Below are 25669 nucleotides of genomic sequence, written 5' to 3'. Positions count from 1 at the left end.
TTTCATTTTAAACATCCATATTCCATACTCCTAAAAATAAATCTGATAGATAGAGTACTTATTAAAAATAGATCTCTTCAAGCGAGTCCAGGTCCTAAAGTTGCTCCCTTACCTGAAGTGATATTGAAAGTGATTTAAAAGATTTTCTAATAAAAATATCTTGAGTCTACTGCATATGTTGTTTTACAATACATAGACATGTTTCTTAAATTTTCAAGTATTAATTATAATTTGAGCACTAATTAACACTATTCATGACTTAAAACTTTTATTTAGTGCGGTTAGGAATTAAATCCCGGTAGATTACGTTTTTACGGTAGCCTTATTCACATTATATTTATAGATTTTATCTCCAATCAGATAAGTGTAGCTAGCTAGTATCAACTAGTTTTTTGTCAATTCACACGGCACATGGCATGGCGCAAATCTCGTGTGCAAGCGGGTGGCACACGGTGTAACACTAGTGTTTTCCCTCGGTTCCACTGCTTCAATTACGATTAGTTAAAAAAACTAAACTCATATTAATTGAGACCTATTTATAAAACTAAGTGAAAGCTCTTTTTCTTTTATTCCCAGGGAAGGGACCGACTCTTACCGCATTATTACAAAAAGTCTAGTTGGTTACTCTAGTTTACATTAACATTTAGTATGGAAATGTCATTTTAGACCAATGTTCATACCGGGTTAACTTTTTGCAATAATCCCCCTTAGGGTGTAAAGAACAGTATAATTTTCATTAACAATTAGCAAAATCCCAGATTGAATTTAACTCGATAAATTATCCCGAAAGATAGAAAAATTTTATTTATTTTCTACAAACGAACAAACATTTTAGATCTTATAGAAACACAAGAACTGATAACGTAATTGCGATATCAAATTTAAACGTTTATAAACAAGTGATGCAATCTCATTTGTCGTTAGAGTGGAACAGATCTTCGCAGCATCAAGTGTTTTGAGATTTATATTAATTATTAATAAATTAACAATATGGTTGTAACTAAAAAAGTGCTCGCAATTTACACCGGAGGAACTTTTGGTATGCTGAAAAATGAAAAAGGAGGTCAGTGATTCTTTTACTTAAAATTGCTTATATTTCGTAAACGTATTTTTAAAAGTTGACTTAAGTGATAGGAATATTATTTGGCATCGAGTATCTAATAAGTAACGTGTGTCTAACGCTACGGAAAGAAAACAGAAAACTGTTAAAAACGCATGATTTTAGTGCCTTCATAATAGAAATATGGAAATTGTAAAAAAAAAGGTAAAAATTAAAACCGTATGATTTGATTTTTGATAAATTTATTTATCCTTAGAAAGTAACTCAGAGATTTAGAAAAACCGAGCTTTAACCCACTTACTCCTACCAGGCGTTATAACACCGCTAAAAAGTAGTTCGGAATATCCTCAGATAAATTACAAAAATATCGAGAATTTGTTTACTGTTCCTTGTATTTTCTCTTCATTACGAATCAAGCCGTAATTGAGTATGTTCAATATCGCATATTTGCTTTATTTTGTTAGTTTTTTAATATTTTGAATTCTGTTGTTTAGTTTTGTGCAAAAACGTCTAATAAAAGGTAAGATATTTCATAAACTTGCTAGTAATACCTCAGATTGTACTAGTTATTATTTTATGTACTACTGTTAGCTATAAAACTATAAACATATGTTTTTGAAAAGCTTTACATTTTTGAGACTTTTTATGACACAATTACAATCGGTGTTTTAACACCTGGTCGCATAATCGACGTCTAACCTGTATATTTATTAAAAGTTTAGGCCACGATATAAAAGACCGCTGAGACTTCACGAATTGTAGACGTATTAGAAAACATTGACGACGATGCTCAGATACCGAATTACATATCAATTTTATCACCAGAAAATGCTAATACAGAACCAACGGATGAATGTTCTGGTGAAGAAGACCACGTTACCTTACAAAATCTTCCAGGTAAGCCTGGCTCCGTTTATCTAACTATAACCTGGAAGATTTTGTAAGGTAACTTGGTCTTCTTCACCAGAATATTCATCCGTTGCTTCTGCATTACTACTTATAGCTTGTAAGTTTTCTATTGCTATTTTTCCTGAACTCCAGGTTATCAACTTAGAGCCGAGGCAGAAGTACAGTACGACAAGTCTTCTTCGGATAAAGATGATAACAGTCCGATCTCTGATTTTTTTAAAGTAAGACGAAATGAATCTAATGATGTCACCAATGCAGTTAGTTCTTCTGCCATGAAAGTACCTACCGCAATCACAATTACAACAATGCAATATAGTGCAAGTACCTTCTGTGAAAGTTCCGTGCCAAAGTCATACTCCGAAACAATATTTATGAAGAATGGCGCCACAACCAGGGTCCACGGAGCTTACATCCCTATGTACTACTTTACTTACGAGTACTACACGCAACTGACATGTAAAATTCGCAAGAATAAATCAATTTGGTGTAAAATATGCGCCACGTACTAAAGCATCCTAGGCTATGATTTATGTCTCTACCATCCTCCTACCTCCTCTGAATAAGATTTTGGTATTTTTTTAATAAATGAGTATAACTTACAACTCGTTTTTAACTCTTGAACCTAACAAAATCATAGTATATTTTTTTCTCGTAGTAGTAGTCCATTCTCCGACCAGGTGTTAAAACACCACCCATTTTCCGGCTTTTCCAGTTGACCAAGAATTTTTCTAATATTTTTCTGTGGACACTTGACCTCTATTTAGAAACATACTAAAAATTTATAAAAATTGACAAGTATAAAAAGTTTCAGGAGTATCTGGGTTAAAAAACTAGTGCATACATTAAAAAAATGTCATTGCTTTTCGAATTCGACCTAATAATCCAACTATGGAGACCATTTATGGGACAGAGTCCTGAGGGTTAATAAAATAAAATAAAATTTAAATTGAAACTAAGAAAAAAAACCCTTTCAACTCTGACTACTTAGGTGGTCGCATAAGACCCTGGTGGTGTATAAGTTTGAGTGTCAAGTAAAAAGCAAGGTGGTAAGTGCTAAACGTATCGTCCTTAATTTACTTTTATTTCTGTAACAGTGTTGGTGCCTCAAAGAACATCGAGCAGGTGATCAGGCGACTTCCTCAGCTCCACGACAACGACTATTGGGGCACTAAGCTCAAAGGGACTGAGCATAAAGAATATTTAGTTTTGCCAGGTTAGTGAATTGTATTTAATAGAAAATTTTCAATTTCTATGAGCGTCACTGAAAAATATGTTCAAGACATTGTAGGTAGATGTCTTGTAGTGTATGTAGCGACCGCCACAAAGTAAAATCATGACAGTTTTTAACTATCTATTAATAGTCCAGTCAATGAATGCCTTAACGACGGTGTAGAGAGAAATCCGTGGAACACAATTTCTGACCTCGGGACTTTATTTAGCCTAGTTAGGTGGTGAACATAGCAAAAGTCCCCGCCCTTGGCCCTTGAGCCGGCGGGGAGAGGGGGGTTTAAAGGTACCACTTTTCGGTTTTTCGCTTAATCCTCGGAAACTATGCGTCCTAGTGACATGACTACTATGAACCAAAAAAAGCTTATTCAATTTGCTACAGGTGAGACCGTCAAATTTTTCTATATCTTGTATAGTTTTTGCGGCATCTGCTCTAGAAGGTCTGTAAAATTGGAAATTTTATTGTTGTCTTACATGTTCCTTTCAGGAGAAAATCGACTAAATCAACATTGAGCAAACACTATAGACATGCGGGAGCATGTTAAGCCTAGTTCCATGGAGGGGACTGCACCGTGCGTATATTTAGACGAACCAATTAGAGCTACTTTTGACTCCTCATCATTCAAAAACTACTGTGCATTAACACTTCAAATTTGGCTCATGTATTGAGACTTGCAAGATATACATCAGCTTCAAATTTCATAAATATACCTCAAACGGTTATTTAGGTATTGACGTTCAAAAATCGATATTTAGAGCACTAAAATCTATCTATCACATGTGAAATGTTAAAATTTACTGGTTTTTTATTTGTTCCTTTGTATTTACATAACTACCTTTCTGGATGCCAAATTTGAACCTTCGAGGTCATCTGGAAGTGGTTAGAATTTGGTCTATAGGTCAGACATGTAGATTTTTGGACGTCAATATCTAAAGAACCGTTTGAGGCATATTTATGAAATTTGAAACTGATGTATATCTTGCAAGTCTCAACACATGAGCCAAATTTGAAGTGTTAATGCACAGTAGTTTTTGAGTGATGAGGAGTCAAAAGTGGCTCAAAGTAATTCGTCTAAATATACGCACGGTGTAGTCCCCTCGCTGGAACTAGGCTTAACACGCTCCCGCATGTCTAGAATGATTGCTCAATGTTGATTTAGTCGATTTTCTCCTGATGGAAACATGTAAGACAAAAATAAAATTTCCAATATTACAGACCTTCTAGAGCAGATGCCGCGAAAACTATACAATTTATAGAAAAACTTGTCTATCTCACCTGTAGCAAATTGAATATGCTTTTTTTGGTTCAAAGTAGTCATGTCACTAGGACCTATAGTTTCCGAGGATTAAGCGAAAAACCGAAAAGTGGCACCTTTAAACCCCCCTCTCCCCGCCGGCTCAAGGGCTAAGGGCGGGGACTTTTGCTATGTTCACCTCCTAACTAGTCTAAATAAAGTCCTAAAGTCAGAAATTGTGTTCTACAGTTTTCCATCTATAATGCTTTATTGACTGGACTATAAGGGCTTAGGTAAAGGTAAATCCAAGTAAAAGGAAATAATATTTTAGAGAATTTCAAAGTGTAAAGTAAAATATAGGTATCTCCTAATGCACTTGATATTGGCAGAACATGTGGTTACAAATCTGCGACGTAGTTCCAACTTTCCAAGTCCAACATACTTCCTTGTTATGTACCATATTTTGTAAGGAACTCTAAAAAATATTTGGCTTTTTAGATGGCAAGGACACAGATCTGAAGGTGTTGTACAAAATTCTCGAATATGAAGAACTGAAGGACTCATCCGATTTTACTCTGGACGACTGGATAAAAATGGCGCGCGATATAAAGGTAAAGTGTGTAAAGAAAAAGTTAGCTATTAAGCAATTTTTTTGATTTTTAACAGTAGACCAAGGGCTGATTTTCCAATCGTCGGATAACTTTTAACTGAATCATTTTCACATATTTAAATTTAATTCCCATACTGAAATGTCAATGTGCCAAACTTATTCTTCAGTTAAAATAAAGAAATACGCAAATAAAGAAATTTGATTTGATTTCAAAATTAGACAATTGAAAAATTTGCCCTTAGAAAACAAATTGGGGAAAAGTAATTTTTTAAAACTTTTTAGAGGTACTTTTGTGGAAAAACGTATTTTGATTAAATGGTTATGTTACAGAAATACTACCACGACTACGACGGGTTCGTAGTCCTTCATGGGACCGATACTACGGCTTATGGCGCTTCGCTGCTGTCCTTCATGATGGAGACCGTTGGCAAGACTGTGGTGCTCACTGGTGCTCAGGTAGGATCTCACTTTTCAGGTTGGGTGACATCCCTAGACAAAGTAGCATTCGTCAAAGTTTTGATTTTGAGATCGATACGTACACGATTTCAGCAACTGTTACATTTGTAACTTTAGGTGGGCGGAATTTACAGACGTAAAATAACACGTTATACGCTTATCTAAAACGCTCACAAAGAAAGTTAGTTGGCATTTTACACCTGTTACATCTAAACACGTAAGGAGAGCATAGGACTATTTTTACCATACATTGATTGGTAGAGACTCCTGTTATCCTGTACTTACTAGAAACCTGCTTCTATTACGCCACTATTGCCACTACGGATTCTCACAAAATATATTTGTGTCGTATCTTTTGTACATTTTTTTCATTTTTAGGGTTCCCTCGTCCTGACAAAAGGAACCCTTATAGTTTCGATATGTCTGTCTGTCCGAGGTTTTGCTTGGAAACTATTTTCACTAGAGAGCTGTAATTTTGTAGATCTATTTTTTTTTTATTGTCTTGCGCGGTGCACAATAAAGTGTGTTCTATCAATCTACCTAATATCAGCGTTTGTTGGTAAAGTTACCGTATGCATAAAATCAATTCCATTTTAAAGATACCTATAGGTCTAATCTGAGAGACAGAACTATCGGGTCAATGTAACATCATTGCGCGTTAAGAGCAGCAGTAAATAGATGGCGGCAAAACCCAATGATAACATTACCAGCTCTGGAAAACCCAACAACAGGGTCTAGACCTCAGTCTAGATTGCACAAATAAACCTACACATATTATATACACCCAGCCTCATGTACTTATGTATATTTAGGTACAATAAGATGGTTTATTTTAAAGTAATTAAGTTTTTGAAATTAACATACCATATGGTTTTAGCTTATACGAGTAAGCTGCAACAATTCAAGCTTATTAAAAATCGGTAGTATACTTTTATGCGTCACGTATTTCAAAAATATTTAAGCGATAGCGTATGCTTAACAGTCTCTTTGGTGTGTGCTGTGGAAACGAAACTCTCAATAAAAGGTCGCATTAATATATCAAAATAATAATGTAAACCAATTGTAAACCACTGAAGCTGACTGAGATTGCTTCTTCCCAGCATTGGCCCACTTCTTTATCCCGAAGGGTTAGGGTTTAAGTTATACACTTGCGAGCAAAAGTATGGAATCACTTACATGAAGTTGTTTCCACGCGATCTTGTGTACTAACCAATTTGTTAGTAACAAAAAAAGTAGCACCATTTTAAAGATTAAACTTTTAACTTTAAATTGATACCAAATTCATTTAAATCACACCAGTATTTAAAAAGATATCCCGGCTGATGTGAAAAAGTAAGGAAAAAGGCATGTATCAACTGTTTGATACGTCGCGAGTTGCGGCCTATTTACCCCCCATAAAAGCAAGTGTTTTCGGATTTTTGCTTTCACACGTTGATCCATACACATCTCCGCTTCTTTTGACACTTTATCTGAGATTCTACACCTTCAGAAGCAGCATAAATCGTTGCACTATTGCAAGAAGGGCTCAGCCAGCGGGCTGTCGCACGTCAGCTCCACATAAGCCAGTCCTGGGTTTCGAAAGTTTTAAGACGCTTTCGGGATACCGCTGGCTTTATCCCGAGACCAAGTTCTGAACATTGCCGGTGCACATCGCAGAGGGAAAACCGTTTTTTCATGTCAACTTTTCTACGAAATCGTCATTTGACTGGTATCAACGTCCAGCAAGAGCTCAGAAATGTTCGTAGGATAGCTGTTAGCAAGTGGACAGTTCGTCTAAGAACTAAACAATAGAATTTGACTCCAAAAAGGCCTGCCACAGGCTTGAAACTGACGGCAGGTCACCGATAAGCACGCTTTCAATTTGCTCCTACACATCTCGATGGGAAGTCGAGCAAGCCACCCCCATAAGCCAATGTTTTAGCGAACCAGCACTGCACAAATCGCTCCCCAGGCCGTCTATAGACCCGACCTCTTCGACTGCTGCACTGCAAAAACAGTCTGCATTCATCGGAGAACAAAACTCGCCTCCATTACTCGCCTTCCGAGTGCGAGCTAATTGAAAGCGTGCTTGTCGGTGACCTGCCGTCAGTTTCCAGCCTGTGGCAGGCCTATTTGGAGTCAAATTTTATTGCTCATATCTTAGACGAACTGTCCACTCGTTAACAGCTATCCTACGAACATTTCTGAGCTCTTGCTGGACGTCGATACCAGTCAAATGACGATTTCATAGAGAGGTTGATATGAAAAAACGGTCATCCCTCTGCGATGTGCACCGGTGCTGTTGAGAACTTGGTCTCGGGATAAAGCCACCAGTCTCCAAAAAGCGTCTTAAAACTTTCGAAACCCAGGACTGGCTTATGTGGAGCTGACGTGCGACAGCCCGCTGGCTGAGCCCTTCTTGCAACAGTGCAACGATTTGTGCTGCATCTGTAGGTGTAGAATCCCAGGTAAAGTGTCAAAAGAAGCCTAGATGTGTATGGATCAACGTGTGAACGCAAAAATCCTAAAACACGTGCTTTTATAGGGGGTAAATAGGCCGCAACTCGCGACGTATCAAACAGTTGGTACATGTCTTTTTTCTTACTTCTTCACATCAGCCGGGATATCTTTTTAAATACCGGTGTGATTTAAATGAATTTGGTATCAATTTAAAGTTAAAAGTTTAATCTTTAAAATGGTGTTACTTTTTTTGTTACTAACAAATTCGTTAGTACACAAGATCGCGTGGAAACAACTTCATGTAAGTGATTCCATACTTTTGCTCGCGAGTGTATTTGAAGGTGTAAAAGCGCTTTAAAAACGCCCATTTGAAGAAAATTCATTTTCTTGTATGCGTGTGTTTTGATGGTTGTACCTATAACCTATAATAAATAAATAAAATAAAATCAACAACTTTATACTTCTTACCGGGATCTATGTACTTATATGCTTCCCCCAGGTGCCAATCTTCCAGCCTCGCAGCGACGGGAACAACAATTTCCTCTGTGCCCTTCTCATCGCAGCAATACAGCACATCCCGGAGGTCACCGTCTTCTTCGGCTGCAAGCTGTTCAGAGGGACACGGTTAGTCTAGTCTAGACAAAATAATAGAAGTTCTTTCGTTTTAGCCAAATGATGTCCACTGCTGGACAAAGGCCTTCCCCAAGGATTTCTATGTAATAATAGTAGTAATTTAAAAAATCTGTTAGGCCTGCTATACACGGACAGCTTGAAGCAGTTAGTGTCGGCAGCTTCAAGCTGCGACTGCATAGCAAACTACGGAAACAGTTGTAACTGCTCGAGCGGTTCCGTGTATGTGTGTACGTAGTGTCTGTAGTTTGCTGTGCAGTCGCAGCTTAAAGCTGTCGGATACTAGCTGGTTCAAGCTGTCCGTGTATGGCGGGCCTTACTAGTTCTTAGCTGCTTTGTGACTGTGAAAAGTTTAAAGCTAAGCAAAATGTAAATATCCAAATGTTTTATTACAGGTTCGAAGTAGATACTTACATGTCTCGATGTGCCCCCATAGGCAAGTGGCAAAACGTGACAGTTACAAAAAACGCCAACTACAACTGTCAACTTTTGCCACTTGTCTACCGGGCCTCGCTTCCAAATAAGGGTTAAACTTTGTTGTTACAGAGTAAAGAAAGTGTCCAACACAAAGATATACGCTTTCGACACGCCCAACTACCCTCCGTTGCTGGAAGCCAAGACGACCCTTGAGGTGGACCCTAAGATGTTGATACACGCGCCCGGTTCGGTGCCGGACGAGTGCCGGATACACGACCGGCTGTCAAGGAAGGTGTACGTGCTGAAAGTGGCCCCCACTATCACGCCGGAGGTCATTAGGGCTGCTGCTGACGGAATGGAAGGTCAGTCACCTATTAAATATACAAACTATGGGAGGATCGGGTCATAATAAATGCAAGACGATCCTAGAGGTGGGCCCTCTGATGCTGCTACACGTGCCAGGTTCTGTACTGTCGAGAAAGGTTATGTGCTAAAAGTGGCTCCAACTATCACGCCGGAGGTCATTAGGGCTGCTGCTGATGGAATGGAAGGTCAGTCACCTATTTTTTACACTTCCATTATAGATGCCACACGGATCTTGGTGCAAGGCGACGCTAGAGGTAGCCGCTCTGATGTTAATACACGCGCCCGGCTTCGGTGCCGGATGAGTGCCGGATACACGATCGGCTGTCGAGGAAGGTGTACGTGCTGAAAGTGGCCCCCACTATCACGCCGGAGGTCATCAGGGCTGCTGCACATGGGATGGAAGGTCAGTCATCTATCTAATATACTCTTACTATGGTCACTGCCCTCGAGGACCCTCTGATGTTGCTGCATGCAGGTGGTTCGGTGCCGGACGAGTGCCGGATACACGATCGGCTCTCGAGGAAGGTGTACGTGCTGAAAGTGGCTCCTACTATCACTCCGGAGGTCATCAGAGCTGCTGCAAACGGGATGGAAGGTCAGTCACCTATTTTTTATACTTCCATTTATAGATGACACACGGATCTGAGTGCAAGACGACCCTTGAGGTGGACCCTAAGATGTTGATACACGCGCCCGGTTCGGTGCCGGACGAGTGCCGTATACACGACCGGCTGTCGAGGAAGGTGTATGTTCTGAAAGTAGCCCCCACTATTACGCCGGAGGTCATCAGGGCTGTTGCTGACGGAATGGAAGGTCAGTCTCAGTCACCTATTTAATATACTTCTATTATAGATGCCACATGGATCTTGAGTGCAAGGCGACGCTAGAGGTAGGCCCTCTGATGTTGATACACGCGCCCGGTTCGGTGCCGGACGAGTGCCGGATACACGATGGGTTGTCAAGGAAGGTGTATGTGCTGAAAGTGGCTCCTACTATCACTCCGGAGGTCATCAGGGCTGCTGCTGACGGAATGGAAGGTCAGTCATCTATTTTTTACACTTCCATTATAGATGCCACATGGATCTTGGTGCAAGGCGACGTTAGAGGTAGGCCTCTGATGCTGCTGCATGCGCCCGGTTCGGTGCCGGACGAGTGCCGGATACACGACCGTCTGTCAAGGAAGGTGTATGTGCTGAAAGTGGCTCCTACTATCACTCCGGAGGTCATCAGGGCTGCTGCACACGGGATGGAATGTCAGCCCAGTCTTGAATAAATTCCCACCTATTTAATACTTTATACGGCAGTGGGAGTATAGTTCCCACCATATTTTGAACTTTATTCCCTTGCCTTAAGGTACAAAAACAATGAAATATTTGGACTTGCACGTTAAAGGAATTCACATTTTTTTAATAAAAATTCATAATTTATTAAACGCTAATAACCCCATATATTAACTTTATGATTATGTTTTCATCAACTTCAATAACATTTTTAACACTCATATTTTAACAAATACAAGAATATTCTAAAAAGTTTCACGTAAACAAGTTTTAAGACAATATTATTGTTATAGGTTTGGTTCTTGAGACATATGGCAACGGCAACATCCCCATCAAGCGAAAGGAGATCTACCAGGAGATAGCGAGAGCGGTGAAGAACCAAGTCTTGGTGGTGAACGTGACCCAGTGCATCAACGGGACCGTGCTCGGGAAGCCGCTCTATGAGACCGGCTTGGTAAAAACCATTATAGTAGAGACTTTAGTATTCATCATCATCATTAATTATCATCATGATCATCCTCATCAAGCGAAAGGAGATCTACCAGGAGATAGCGAGAGCGGTGAAGAACAAAGTCTCGATGGTGAACGTGACGCAGTGCAACACCGGGACCGTGCTATGGAAGCCGCTTTATGAGACCGGCTCGGTAAGAAGCGATTATTCCAGGGCAGGTGACAGAGCATACTAGGCTCAAAATCACCAAGGTGCAGAATTGGCTTTGCTAGCAATTTAATGTCTTAAATCTTGACTTGTTTGAGAAAATAATAATAATAAATTACTTCAACTAACTTGTTTTGTGTGTACATCAAACAATATAACTAATTAATAAAGCAAATTTTAAATAAAATCAATATACATGCATGGATAATCATTTCGGGAACGCGTCCTAATGTACAATCTTCAGCAACAAGTCCAAAATTTTACATAAAAAGTTAAGGTAATTTACACATGTCATTACTTAATACACCGTATTTTTTATACAAAATTTAGTTTTAGAAAGGATACTAAAAAAATATTTATTTTTAACTATAAAAATGTCCAATATAGTTTGTCCGATGCCGCACAAGTCATTTCAGTGAACGTATCGATAATCGATCAAAAAATATTTTAAGTTAACGCAGCCATTCGGTGTCTAACGTTAGTCGAGGAAAAAAACAATAACAAAACGGGCTGTCAGAGTATTTATCGTTAAATAAAATAAATCTAAATGGTAAGTACCTTTCAATTCATTATTCGTAAAGCGTACATCAATAATCCGTCATTTCGTGAACGTAATTATTACATTTAATTATTGATGAAATTCTTTTTTATTACACGAAATAACAAAGTAATCTTAAATATTTTCCTATTGACAAACCCAGATCGCATTTAATATGGCTGCCGTCTAATTAAAGTGCGCGCTTATTTGAAATCGTCATTTCGTGAACGGTCATTTCGGAAACGATCCCGGACATGATGGCACGTTCCCGAAATGACTGTTGCGTTCTCGGAATGATGATTATTATTTGTAAGGGCGAATCATTTACAATATTTAATACATTTATTATAAAATTTTGTGTTTTTATAATTACAGCAAAATGGAAACTCCTGATAAAGAAAAAAATTAAAAAATATCTCAAAAAAAGCTTAAAAAGGATATTGCAGCTTATTTGCGCCAAAGGGTAGAGGCGATTGCTAGAAAAATAAAGTTTTTGGATAAAATGACTGAAAAGCAGTAAGAAATTAAACGGGCTAAGGACAGAGAATATTATAGAAAAATAGAGCTATTTATAAATCTGTATACTGTTCATCTTCCTCGGACAATGAAGATTTAGAGACAATATCTCGAATTCAGCAGATAAAAGTTAAACAGATTGATGTTGAAGCAAATACGTCTTATGGCAAAGAAAATATCCAAATCTCGTATATCCTGTAACATTCTTGCTTGTTAAAATTCCTACTGAAAAGATACCTTTTTGTCCTTTTTTTAAGAGATAACTTGGAATTGTCATTCTCACTAAAATGTCTCTGGGGTGGTGGCGTAGTGAGGCGGGTCGTTACATTCCCTCTAATATGGTCCAGTGAAGCGATGGCTGGTTCACTCGTCATGTCTGTGAACAGGCGCTGCTTTCGGGGACTGGTCAATCCAAGTTATTCAAATTTATTAATGCGAGTCGCGATATTCTCACGTCCGAAATACCGCAGTGCCTCAAGTCAAAAGTATTCGACCAATGCGTGTTGCCAGTGATGGTATACGGATCTGAGACGTGGTCGCTTACTATGGGCCTCATAAGAAGGCTCAAGGTCACCCAAAGAGCGATGGAGCGTGCTATGCTCGGAGTTTCCCTGTGTGATCGAATCAGAAATGAGGAGATCCGCAGGAGAACCAGAGTGACTGACATAGCCCGCACAATCGCTCAAATCAAGTGGCAGTGGGCGGGGCACATAGCTCGGAGAGCTGATGGCCGCTGGGGCAGGAAGGACATCATCCATCATCATCATCATCGACATGTGTCGAAGATGATGATGGAGAAATCTTAGTAACCTTTTTGAGATCTGTGCGTAACAATATTAGAAACTTTAAGCTGGAACCTAAGGATAAATTGATTTTGAGCAAATAATCAATCAGTATTATTCGAAAAATAAAAAGTTTTGTTTTGTAATTTTAATATTTTTTTAGTTAACTTGTTGTTCGTGACAGAATATATTGTTGATTTTCTTACGTTTCTTATATATTTTTTTTGTATTATATACAGAAGTTTAGTGAAGTAGACTGTGATTTAAGGTCAAAAGACTGAAATTGTAATAACTGATTAAAACTAATAAAAAATATAATATGAGTACAGAAGTTTAACTAGACTGAGTTATGAAAATGTTAACACTGAATTATAATAATAATTTATTAATAGTAAGTGTGCCGGACGGTATGGGGTAGCAACCCTGTGCGGACCCTGAATACCGTACGCCGACACGGCGCGATGCGGGGTGCAGCGCGAGCGGGAAAGCGAGACGAAGGGGGCGGGGAGCGCAGAAATAATAACTCGGTTGTGGTTGAGACTGTGACCGGTTCCTCGGAGCAGTGGCGAGAGCTTGGTGTTGTAGCTTGTTGAGGAGAAAACGCGGAACTGACTGGGTCCGGATGGCACCCCGATATTTATTTACTTTCATTAGAGTGAGAAAACCTAGCTGCCTCTCGCTCTAATGAAACAGCAAATCTATTGCCCTCTCTCTCTAATTTAGACCCCCCCTGGGCGGCAATACCGTATAGAGAGCCTGTTTTTTATCTATTCGGTGACCTATTTTTTAACTATGACCTTGACCTAATTCTTATCGGATTCTAATTAGCTCTTCCACTATTCTTTGGAATCTATGTTATTTATTTTCAGACAAATTACTTCTTACTATTCGGTAGGTAAATAAAGGTACACAGGTACAGGGTTAATTACAAATAAATCATTTGTACAAAAATTAGGGCTCATTTGGCCACACTATTTTACATTAATTGCCTTTATGGCTAATTAAGATTATCACCAATTAAAAGTAAATAACTATAAAGATCTACACATAATTATCTATCTAATTTACATATTATAAATATGACTCGACATACATAACTAGACGAAATTACAGGTTTAATCGATATACATAAAACAAAGGGCTATCAAATTATACATTTCTATGTTTTTCTAAAATAAACTATGATTTATACATCTCCAACGTCCCACATACGCCTATTAATCAGTAATTAAGGACTCGACACATTACTAATTGAGAACCAACTAAGAGAAAGTGGACTGTATCACGAAATTATCGAAATTTAAACTATACAAACTTTATAAAACGAAATAACTATGAAACAAAAACGAAACAATTATTTACAACTATTTTACGGTACGATTCGGAGGCCGTCCGTCGTGCACATTCTCCCGCCGTGTAGCGCTGGTTGACTCGGCGCTACACCTCACTCGGTGTCACGACGGTCGATGTGGGCAGCACGACGAGCTTCTTGGTGGGGCGGCGCAGGACTCCGGTGCGGGTGGCGACGTCGGCGGCGCGCACGATGCCATCGCGCCCAGGGTAGACTTGGACGACGCGCCCCCGGGGCCACACGTTGCGTGGCAGGTTGGAGTCGGCGATGAGCACGAGGTCGCCGATGTTGAGCGGTGCTCCGCTCCCGTGCGGCTCCCGCCGGTGTTGGAGCTCCGGCAGGTACTCTCGGACCCAGCGGTCCCAGAACTCGTCGGCTAGCCGCTGAGCTCGCCTCCAGTGGTGGCGGCTGGCGACGTCTGCTTCGGTGAACGTCCCCGGCTGTTGGATGCGGCCCGACCCCCCGAGTAGGAAGTGGTTGGGGGTCAAGGCTTCGGCGTCGTCGGGGTCCACTGACACGTGGGTCAGTGGTCTGCTGTTGACTGTGTATTCTGCCTCGCAAAGCAGAGTGGCGAGCGTCTCTTCGTGGGGGTGACGCTCGCGCAGGACGGTACTGAGGGCGTCCTTGACGGACCGGACGAGGCGTTCCCACGCCCCGCCCATGAACGGTGCGCTCGGCGGTATGTAGCGCCATCTGATGAGGTGGTTGGCGGCCTCCTGCCGGCTCGCCTGGAGGGCGGCCCGCTGGAGCTCGACGTCGGCGCCACGCAGGTTGGTGCCGTTGTCCGACCAGATCTCTGATGGTTGTCCTCGGCGCGCCATCATGCGGCGCAGCGCGAGGACGGCGGAGTCGGTGGAGAGTGAGGCCGCGACCTCCAGGTGCACGGCCCGGGTGGTGAGGCATGTGAACAGCGCCACATACCGCTTCTGGTGTTGTCGGCCCACGGTGACTGAGAGCGGCCCGAAATAATCGAGGCCGGTGTAGGTGAAGGGCCGCTGATGGTGAGCGAGGCGTCCCGTCGGGTGGTCGCCTGTCGGTGGTACTGCGGCCACCGCACGCCGAATTCTGCACTGCTGACAACTTTTGATCACGCTGCGCACGATGGGACGAGCTCGGATCACCCAGAAGCGTTGTCGGATTTCGTTCAGGACTGTCTCCACGCCGCCATGGTGTAATTTCTGGTGCGTCCATGCCACGTAGAGTTTGGTGTACTGGTGGTTTCCATCCAGCACAATCGGATGCTTCTGTTCTTCTGTGATGTTTTCTGCGGCCGTGATTCTCGATTTCAGCTTAATCACCGGCTCGCACGGATCGAAGGCCAGCGCGAGTGAGCGCAGCCGGCTGTCATTGGACACTGCTTCTGTCTTCTTTAAAGCTTCTAATTCGGCGCCGAACGCTTCCTGCTGCACGGCGCGCACCCACAGCTCCTCCGCCCACACGATGTGCTCGGCGGCCAACGGCGGTATGACGTCTTCTGTAAGGACGGCTCGGCGCGGCGTGGGCGGCGCGGTCGGCTTGGCGACACGGCGCCACGTCGGGTCGGCTTCGGTGTTTCGAGTTGTCCGCTTGTAACTGTTGACGTTGGCGCTCTGCGGGCGCGCCCGGCGCAGCGGGGCACGGAAGCGGTGTATCGCCTGGAGGACTCTCGCCGTGGCGCGTATCAGGCGCAGCCACGACGAGAATCTGTGTGGTGACGGTAATGCATCGGAGACTCTGGGCTCGACGATGCTTGATGCGACGGAGTGGGTCCTCTCTTCTCCGGTTGGGGCCGCCTGTTCTATTTTCTCGGCCGGCCAGCTGTCAGCAGGCTCATACAGGAACTTCGGTCCCGTGAACCACCGATGATGCTGCGTAAAGTTGACCGGCGCTCCTCTGGTGGCGTCATCAGCCACATTCTGTTGGGTCGGCACCCACCGCCACTCCTTCGCCTGTGTGTCTTCCTCTATTTCTGCCACTCTGTGTGCGACGAAAGGCTTGAAAGAGCGGGGTCCCGCCCTCAGCCACGCGAGTACGGTTTTCGAGTCGCTCCAAAAGACTCTTCTGTCTGCCTTCAGCTGGTATTCGTCGGCGGCGGTGCGGGCCAGGCGGCAGCCCAGCACGGCGGCCTGCAGCTCGAGCCTTGGGATGGACGTCAGCTTGAGGGGCGCCACGCGCGCCCTGGCGGCGGCAAGCGTCACGTGCACTCTACCGTCTTCGTCTTCGGTGCGCCAGTAGACAGCAGCGGCGTAGGCCTTCTCGCTGGCGTCCACGAAGGTGTGCAGCTCGCGTCGGGTCGCCCGGCTGTAGCCAGGGTGACATCTTGGCAGGTTGACGTCTCGGAGCGCGGCCAGCTGCCGCACCCACTCGCTCCAGCCCGTCGACAGCGGCGGTGGTAGGCGGACGTCCCAATCGACGCCTACGCGCCACGCCTCTTGTAGCAGCTGTTTCGCTACGATGGTGATGGGGGAGGCGAGGCCCAGCGGGTCGAACAGTGACATCACTGTCCGCAGAGCCTCCCTCTTCGTCGGAGTTTGCCCGCTGTCGACGTCAGGCACCCGGGCGAAGTTCAGATTAAATCCCAAGGTGTCGCAGGTCGGCCTCCAGGTGAGGCCCAGGACCTTCTCTTCGATGTCTTCAAGTGTGACGTCCCGGGTGGCGGCAGCTTCCGCCCGATGGACTTCTAGTACTTCGGAGCGATTCGAGGCCCACTTGGCCAAATGAAAATTGGCATCCGCGTGCACTGTGCGCACGTCGGTGCTCACTCTAACTGCTTCTTCAACTGTTTCAAAACTCTGGAGATAATCATCCATGTAGTGATGACGCACGATGGCTTCGGCTGCGTCCGGATGGTCGGCCCGATGACGCTCGGCGTTGTGATTCTTGACAAACAACGCCGTGCACGGTGAGCAGGCTGCTCCGAAGATGACCGACTTCATCCGGTACTCTGTGGGCGGTCCCTCCCGCCGGTGTGAGCGCCACAAGAAACGCAGCGCATCTCTATCTTTCTCGTGCACTTGTATTCGCAGGAACATCTCTTGTATGTCCGCGGCGACGGCGACGGCGTGCTGGCGAAAGCGCATCAGCACCCCCGGCAGCGACTGCAGGAGGTCCGGACCCGACAGCAGGTGGTCGTTCAGGCACGTACCCTTCGTGCGAGCGGCGGCGTCGAAGACTGGCCTCACCTTCCCGGGCTTGGCTGGATGGAGCACCGGGAAGTGAGGCAGGTACCAGATGCGCCCGGTGGTCGATGGTGCGGTGGCGGCTTCCTCTGCGTATCCTTTTTCTATCAGCTGTGTCATCTGCCGCTCGTACGCCGCCCCGAGCTCCGGCTGCTTGTCCAGCTTGCGCTCTGTGCTGTGTAGGCGCGTCAAGGCTTGGTCGTAATTGTTGGGCAGCTCGGGGTGGTCGGTGGCCCAAAGTAGGCCCGTTTCGTAGCCCGCTGTCGGCAGCTTGATGGTTTCACTCTCCAGGATGCGAAGCGCCCGCTCTTCGGGGTCGGCGCGCGTTTTCTTGGGCGTCACGCCCAACGATTCGATTGCGAAATGCTTCTTGATCATTTCTTCTATTCTATTGTCGCTCTCTTCATTGAGCCTGTATACGTGGTGGACTGTGTGCCCCAGGCTCCGGCTGCTTGAGCCGTGGAGCACCCACCCCAGGGGTGTGCGGGACGCCACCGGTTCTGTTGCGGCGCCACGTCGTACCTCGTTGGCCAGTAGGAGTTCCCAATTGTCCTGCCCGATCAGGATAGTGGGCCGCGCCTCCGCATACCGCACTCGCGTTTCGATATCTTGAAGATGTTGATATTTTGACAAGTCTCGGTCAATGTGCTGGGCCGCCAGTCGTAAGTTCTTGATAGTGCGGCCTCGCAGGGAGTGCTCTTCATCTTGCCCTCGTAGCACAAGTTTCACTCGTCGCGAGTCGGTACGCGTGACTCGGGCCCCCGCTATAGCTTCTATGCTCAATGGGTCTATGGGTCCTGTAGCGCCCGCGCGCTTAGCCAGGTCTTCGTCTATGAGTGTGACTGTCGAGCCGTCGTCTAATAGTGCGAATGTGTCTATATTGGCCTTGGGGCCCACCACTGTCACTGGTAGAATTTTGAGGAAACTTACGGTTGACTTTCCAGATGAGTTTGCTGCTGTCACTGTTTCACTCCGGTTGGCTGGCACTTCGGGTCTCTTGAAGTGCAGTAATGGGTGGTGGGTCCTCTCACAGCCGTCCTCTCCACACTGACGGTCTTCACACTTATGCCCCCCTCTCCTGGGGTTCAGGCAACGGAAACATAGTCGATCCGCTTTCGCTATGCTCCATCGTTCACTGTTGTTCGCACGCACAAATTTTCTACACTTGTCGGCGCTATGGTTCGGTAAACTGCACACTGGACACTTTTCGCTTCTGTTGTCGCACTTTTCGCTGTCACTCCGACTGTTGTAGGCGCGCTGCGGCCGGTTGCGTGGCGCCGCGCGCTGCTGCTGCTCCTCGGCGCCGCCGACGAGCTCGGGGTCTGCGTACTTCCCGCACGCCTCCGCCTCCCTGGTCACGAAGCGGTGAAGGCGCACGAGGTCCGGCTCCTCTGGCGGCTGGTCCCGGCTGAAGTCGAACCACCGGTACCGCAGCGACGGCGTCAGCTTCTCTGTCACTTGCTTGACCACTTCCGGATTGTACATGTACTGCGGCTGCTGGAGTGCGCGGAGTGTAGCGACGCTGTTTTTTATTCGACTCGCGAACTGTATTATGTCCCGTGGCGCATCTGTAGGCTTCTGTACGTTGCGAAGTCGTTCGATCTCGGCGAGCGCAATCGTCTCCGGTCTGCCGAATCTTGTCTCGAGTTCGCCGATTATTTCCGCCGGGCTAGTGTTTACTATGAGTAAACTGCTAACCGCTTCCTTGGCTTTTCCTTTCAAAGCCCGTCGCAGGCGGGCTGTATTCTCGATTTCTGTGAAGTATCTCTCTGTTTCTTGATAGCCCGCTCTGAAGGCGAGCCAGTCGAGATGCGAGCCCCCGAAGGGCATCAGTTCTCCGATGAATCGCGGCGTGGCCCCATGTGGGCGCGCGGCCTGCGCGATGGCGGCCGCCAGCTCGTTAAGGTCGAATTGTCCCTCGGACCGATGATACCCCGTTGCTGCTGGCGGCGGCTTCGATGACGACGATTGCTTCAACTGTACGCTGTGCGGCGGCGCCACGCCCGATAGCGGCGCGGCGAGCTGCTGTGCGATCGATACGCCGGTCGGCAGCGCGTGTGGCGCGCCGGGTGGCGGCGGTGGTGCGTGTGACACGCCGGGCGGCGGTGCATGTGGCACGCCGGGCGGCGGTGCTACGCCTGTAGACTGTTGCGGTGCACTGAGCGGCGCGGCGGGCGGTGGCGGCGGCACTGTATTCAGCCACTCGGCCACTCGCGCCTGGCCCAGCGATTCACCCGATGCGACCGACTCGCCGTCCTGGCTGTCCTCCTCCAGGACGGCAAGCCTGGCCTCTTCCAGCTCCAGCTTGAGTCTGGCTATCTTCTGTTTAGCGCGCGCGATCCTTCGCGCACGGTCTGATTTCGTCGACGACGCTCTTGCTGCGTCGTCGTGCTGCTGTTGCGACGACGGTGCTGGCGGTGGTGGTGGCGCCTCCGACGGGGAGCCGGGCGGCTCGATATGCCGCACCGGTTCCGGCGCTGACGGCCTCGGGGCCGCCACTGACTGTGACGCGGTCGCGGGAGCGCTCTCCTCAGGGCGCTCCTGTGCCTCGATCGGCTCCGCGGGTCTGCCTCTACTCCGAGTCACCGGCATTTTGCTACGCTCCCCTTGCTTCCGGTTATGAAGCCGATGAAATTTCCCACTCGCTTTTGCTGCCGAAGTGTCCAATCCGGCTCCGAATGGACCAATGTGCCGGACGGTATGGGGTAGCAACCCTGTGCGGACCCTGAATACCGTACGCCGACACGGCGCGATGCGGGGTGCAGCGCGAGCGGGAAAGCGAGACGAAGGGGGCGGGGAGCGCAGAAATAATAACTCGGTTGTGGTTGAGACTGTGACCGGTTCCTCGGAGCAGTGGCGAGAGCTTGGTGTTGTAGCTTGTTGAGGAGAAAACGCGGAACTGACTGGGTCCGGATGGCACCCCGATATTTATTTACTTTCATTAGAGTGAGAAAACCTAGCTGCCTCTCGCTCTAATGAAACAGCAAATCTATTGCCCTCTCTCTCTAATTTAGACCCCCCCTGGGCGGCAATACCGTATAGAGAGCCTGTTTTTTATCTATTCGGTGACCTATTTTTTAACTATGACCTTGACCTAATTCTTATCGGATTCTAATTAGCTCTTCCACTATTCTTTGGAATCTATGTTATTTATTTTCAGACAAATTACTTCTTACTATTCGGTAGGTAAATAAAGGTACACAGGTACAGGGTTAATTACAAATAAATCATTTGTACAAAAATTAGGGCTCATTTGGCCACACTATTTTACATTAATTGCCTTTATGGCTAATTAAGATTATCACCAATTAAAAGTAAATAACTATAAAGATCTACACATAATTATCTATCTAATTTACATATTATAAATATGACTCGACATACATAACTAGACGAAATTACAGGTTTAATCGATATACATAAAACAAAGGGCTATCAAATTATACATTTCTATGTTTTTCTAAAATAAACTATGATTTATACATCTCCAACGTCCCACATACGCCTATTAATCAGTAATTAAGGACTCGACACATTACTAATTGAGAACCAACTAAGAGAAAGTGGACTGTATCACGAAATTATCGAAATTTAAACTATACAAACTTTATAAAACGAAATAACTATGAAACAAAAACGAAACAATTATTTACAACTATTTTACGGTACGATTCGGAGGCCGTCCGTCGTGCACAGTAAGAGTAGTTTTTCTTAACTGTGAACAATATGGCAATATAAATAAATAACTTAGCTATTTAAATCGTTGTTTATAATTTAAATATTTCTTTATTTCTACCTAATTATATCAATATACAGAACATTTTTGTCATTCCGGGAACGGTTGATCATTTTCGGGAACATTACAATATTTGAATAAAATACGCATAAATGGAGGTATTTCAATATTATGTATATATTTATTACATTACAGAACTTTTGTTCTGTACATATTACGTTAATTCGATTAAAAGAGTTTTAAATATTATGAAATTTCTCAAATTGTATGCGGAATAATAGCAACTTCTTTATTTTTTTGACGTATTTTGCTTGTAGAAAATTTTGAATGTATTGATTTCATTATTGCTTATTCAAAATAGATACATAATATACCCATGTTTTAAACAAAGCTCAAATTATGCGCTTTGTTTGGTTTTTTCGGGTTTTATGAAACTTAGGAAAACGTTCCCGAATTGATGGTTTTCTGCAAGATATTTACTACTAAGCAATATTACTAAAAAAATAAAGAATTCTGTGCGCTGCCCTGTCAAGGTTTAAAAATATACAAATTAAGCAACAGTATAAACTAATAGTCATCATTATAGCTTGCAATTTTTTTTGTCATAAAACCGATTTTGAAATTCGCAACCTTGGTGATTTTGAGTCACTAATCTGAAGTTTGACGTCTCAAAAACACCCTCCCGTGCCGCTCCACACCCTAGGCATTAACTGCGTTAATCGCCAAACCCATAGATGATGTAGTGAACCTTTGACAAAGTATTTTTAACTTTGCAGCTGCTGATAGAATGTGGCGTGGTCCCAGCTTTCGACATGACTTCTGAAGCTGTGTGGGCCAAGCTCTGCTATGTGCTCTCCAAAACTGAACTCAGCTATGAACAGAAAGTCGAGGTAAGACTTTTTTTAATGACGGTCTTTTTTTTAATATCGTTCTTAAGTACTTTGTAAAAACGTAGTACGAAAGTTAACCCTTAATAAGGCAGTGGGAATATAGTTCCCACCAAATTTTTAACATTATCCCCTTGTCTGAAGGTCCTAAAACAATTAAAAATTTTTACTCGCTTAATAATTATGTTATTAATATTAAAATTATAATTATGTTTTCTAAGTAATATATTTTTTGTTCTTTTTCAGATGATGAAAACTAACATACGAGGAGAACTTTATAATCCCAACCATCAAAAAAATGGTTCTTAACTTTATGTAGGTACCTACCTACATAATGTACCTACATGAATATTTGCAAAATAAATTGTAATGTTATAATGTATAGTGTATACGCCTGAAAAGGTAGAACTAACAGATGCCTGTAACCTATTTATAAGAACCCTTGTAACCTTTGTTCATACACAATAAAGACTATTACTTACATAATTTGTAGCTATATTTTATGTATGTAATAAATACTCGTAGTTTTAGTCTGATATTTAACGGAATTAAAGACGTGATTATTTCAAAAATAAACATTTATTTTCATTTATGCACACTTATCAAATAACAAAAGATTACAAAACAATCATAAGAATTGGATTACATAATGCAATTATTAGATGTCAAATGGTATTCAAATAATAAAGAATTTAAAAGGAAGAAACAATTTTAGTACAAAGAAACAATTTTCAATCGATATTATTACCGAAATACATTTTTTGGTAAAAAAATACAACGAGCACTCTAATTCACACAAGTACAATCACAGTGAGAATATCTAACTTGTTACCAGTAGATAGAAAAATCATGTACTGTCGTCAGCAGAAGGATTTTAATTTTTTTGTAGAGGTTACTTTTTGAGATAGTTGAATGTGTTAGCGACTGTACAAGTAGATCACTTACAGATGAAAAAATTGTGTAGTTTGAATAAATATACGGTTACGATATTTCACAACTGGATTGTACGACACACGAAAAACTAACCCACAAACAATCTACATCAAAAAGGCAGTGCCTTGACAGAGAACACATCGAATTTGTCTAGGATAGATCTAACAGTTGTACAAAATCTAAATTACGCTAGCACAGTTGTACTTTAATATATCCACTGAAAAATATCAACACCCTACGCTTGTATAGAGAATAGATAAAGTACCTTCAAATAGTCAATTACATTTTCATTACAAAAAGGATTTTTAAGTATACACCACTAAATTTTAATCACCGAAAAAAAAAAATTCTAGGTAATGAGTTATTGATACTGATCCCATTTGTGCAAAAAAAAGAGTAAAATAAAGTGACTCAAAATATCCTCCTAAAATTAGTAATTTATTGACACACGCGTCGCTAGCACTAATTATGTACAATAATGTAACACTTATTAAAATTAAAAATGGTCTAAGTTAGCTAAGTATGTAATAATAACACTGGAAGCGTGGTCGAGGCGTGAGCGAGACAGACAGATCGATGCAACGTGCGAGCGCGTACGATTACTCTAGCGAGCAGCGGAGTGACCCAGCTGTGACGCGTAAAATACGGACTAACGAAAATTTAATAAAAAAATTAACTTCATGAAAACCATTTCTTTTTCTTTTGCTTTCAATATTCCACACGTTTCTACATAACCTGTTAAAAATTTTTTCGGTGATAAAAATTTAGTGGTGTATATTTATATATTAACTAAAGAATATTGAGTTGATTACAGACTTCCAAGTTACTAATATAACGAAGAATGAAAAGTAATCTACTATTTATTGAACTTTCAAAAACTATTAAACTATTTCTCTAAATACACATGTCATAAATAATTCAAAATACGTATTATATTAATACATTACATTTATTATCACGTTTATATTAATTACTTTGTAAATTAATAGTGAATCCTAGCAATGCAATGAAATGCAGCAAACTATAAAGCTAGTTTGTACTGAAATATAATATTATGTATTTAATTAAGTTTACGTAAAAGTAATTTGAGTCGACGCTTTTGTTCTTAACGATACTAAAACTGAATATTGCTGTGCATTTAGTAAGGAAAGAAAAAAGCAAAAGAAATAAGGAAACTACATTAAATACGGGGGACTTGAGAGAAAATGTTAGATGAGCTGCTAATAAAGTGTTAAGCTGCAGCACTATTAGTAATTTTGGATTTATCTAGCTGTATTAGTCTAGATAAAGTGACAATCGATATCGATTCGAATTCGAATAAATTGGCTGTTTCAATCGTGTTCAGTCGTGACACATAATCTCAAAAATAAATGTGACATTTTAGTTGTGCTTCGATACTTCATACTTGATGTACACTTCATAATAATCAGTTTATAGGCGCTAAAACATAGTGTATCGAAATTAGAAATAAAAAACTCATAAAAACAGAGATGCCACAAAATAAAAAAGTCATCCATTTGGATCTCGACAAAAACATCGTTCATATTAACTACACCGTTCTGGGATATTCTGGAGAAGCGAGACAGGTATATGGCACAAAGCGCTTACGTGGGAGGGGGACAGGTGATTAGCAAGCTGTAACTTCCTTCTTCTTGCTCGTGGTTGCTGCCAGAGGAGACTCTTCTGAAAAAAAAAGAAGTTTTTGTTGGAGTTCAAAAGGACTGAAAAAAGACTAATGAAAAAAAAATTCGACTTGAAAACATCTGATAGTAAGGAATTCTTAACACTTAATACGGCAATGGGAATATTATTATGGTTCCCATTTTGAATCTTATTTCCTCGTGTTGTCCAAAAACAATTAAATATTGAAACATACTACGCCCGTTAATAGGGGGTTAAATTAATAAGTGTTAGGAGTACAGTTGAAAATAATAATTTTAGCGCTTTCAACTAGTTTAGTCTTTCAATCATCATAATAATTGTTTACCTACTTTAACTTCAGAAATTGATATTTTGAATCCTTATTTTTATAACAAAAAAAAAGAAATAAATAATTACAAAACTGAAACTTTTACTGGTGAACAGTTGAAATAGACATGTTGACACCACAGTCAATTGACGTACTTTTTAAAACTGTCAAAACGAAACTCTCCCATAGATTTTGTATGGCACTACAAGCAAGTGACGTCACTATTTTGTCAACCCAATTAAACTACTTTTTTCAATTACAATTCGAACAAAAATCGAAATTTACAGGTAATTTAAAATAAATTAGGTTTTTAAGAGCAGAATGAAGTCTTTTTAAAACAGTTGTGGTTTCGAATTATTGGGGTATGGTGTCAAACTGTCTATTCTGTAGCTTAAAAAATTCAAATTTAAATCATCATCATATTGAGTATCATCTTCAAATTAGTAGTCTGGGGAGGCCGTGTCACCCCCCCGCTATAATATGTATTCGCGCATGTTCATAAGGCAGCTATA

The 25669-nt window shown here is 42.6% G+C and overlaps 2 protein-coding genes across 8 annotated transcripts in view; one reads left to right on the top strand and one right to left on the bottom strand.

The window, feature by feature from the left end:
* Nucleotides 1–956: 956 nt before the first annotated feature.
* Nucleotides 957–22831, top strand: LOC135082305 (L-asparaginase-like). 3 transcript variants are annotated; one of them, XM_063977095.1, is made up of 10 exons: nucleotides 957–1063; nucleotides 3064–3182; nucleotides 4930–5042; nucleotides 5372–5497; nucleotides 8436–8560; nucleotides 9113–9314; nucleotides 10356–10386; nucleotides 10923–11083; nucleotides 22145–22258; nucleotides 22502–22831. In XM_063977095.1, exons 3-10 carry the CDS (start codon nucleotides 5025–5027, stop codon nucleotides 22562–22564), a joined length of 840 nt encoding a protein of 279 aa, XP_063833165.1. In that variant the 5' UTR covers nucleotides 957–1063; nucleotides 3064–3182; nucleotides 4930–5024; the 3' UTR covers nucleotides 22565–22831. The 3 variants fall into 3 exon arrangements, with proteins under 3 accessions (XP_063833165.1, XP_063833164.1, XP_063833166.1); XM_063977094.1 differs by lacking the exon at nucleotides 10356–10386 and having other exon boundaries at nucleotides 9113–9345; XM_063977096.1 differs by lacking the exon at nucleotides 10356–10386 and having other exon boundaries at nucleotides 973–1039; nucleotides 9113–9345.
* Nucleotides 22816–25669, bottom strand: part of LOC135082302 (flotillin-2) — a 268349-nt gene continuing 265495 nt past the window's right edge. For all 5 annotated transcript variants that reach the window (XM_063977088.1, XM_063977087.1, XM_063977089.1 and 2 more), the window contains one exon: nucleotides 22816–24871. Coding sequence is in view for 4 of the 5 variants with exons in the window: in XM_063977087.1 (XP_063833157.1) it covers nucleotides 24816–24871 (56 nt within the window). In the remaining variant the exon portion in view is untranslated. The remainder of the gene's footprint in view (nucleotides 24872–25669) is intronic.

This window comes from Ostrinia nubilalis, chromosome 21, assembly GCF_963855985.1.
Source record: "Ostrinia nubilalis chromosome 21, ilOstNubi1.1, whole genome shotgun sequence".
NCBI lineage: Eukaryota > Metazoa > Arthropoda > Insecta > Lepidoptera > Crambidae > Ostrinia > Ostrinia nubilalis.
Note: the sequence above shows the minus strand (reverse complement) of the source record. Positions and strands in the feature narration are given on the sequence as shown.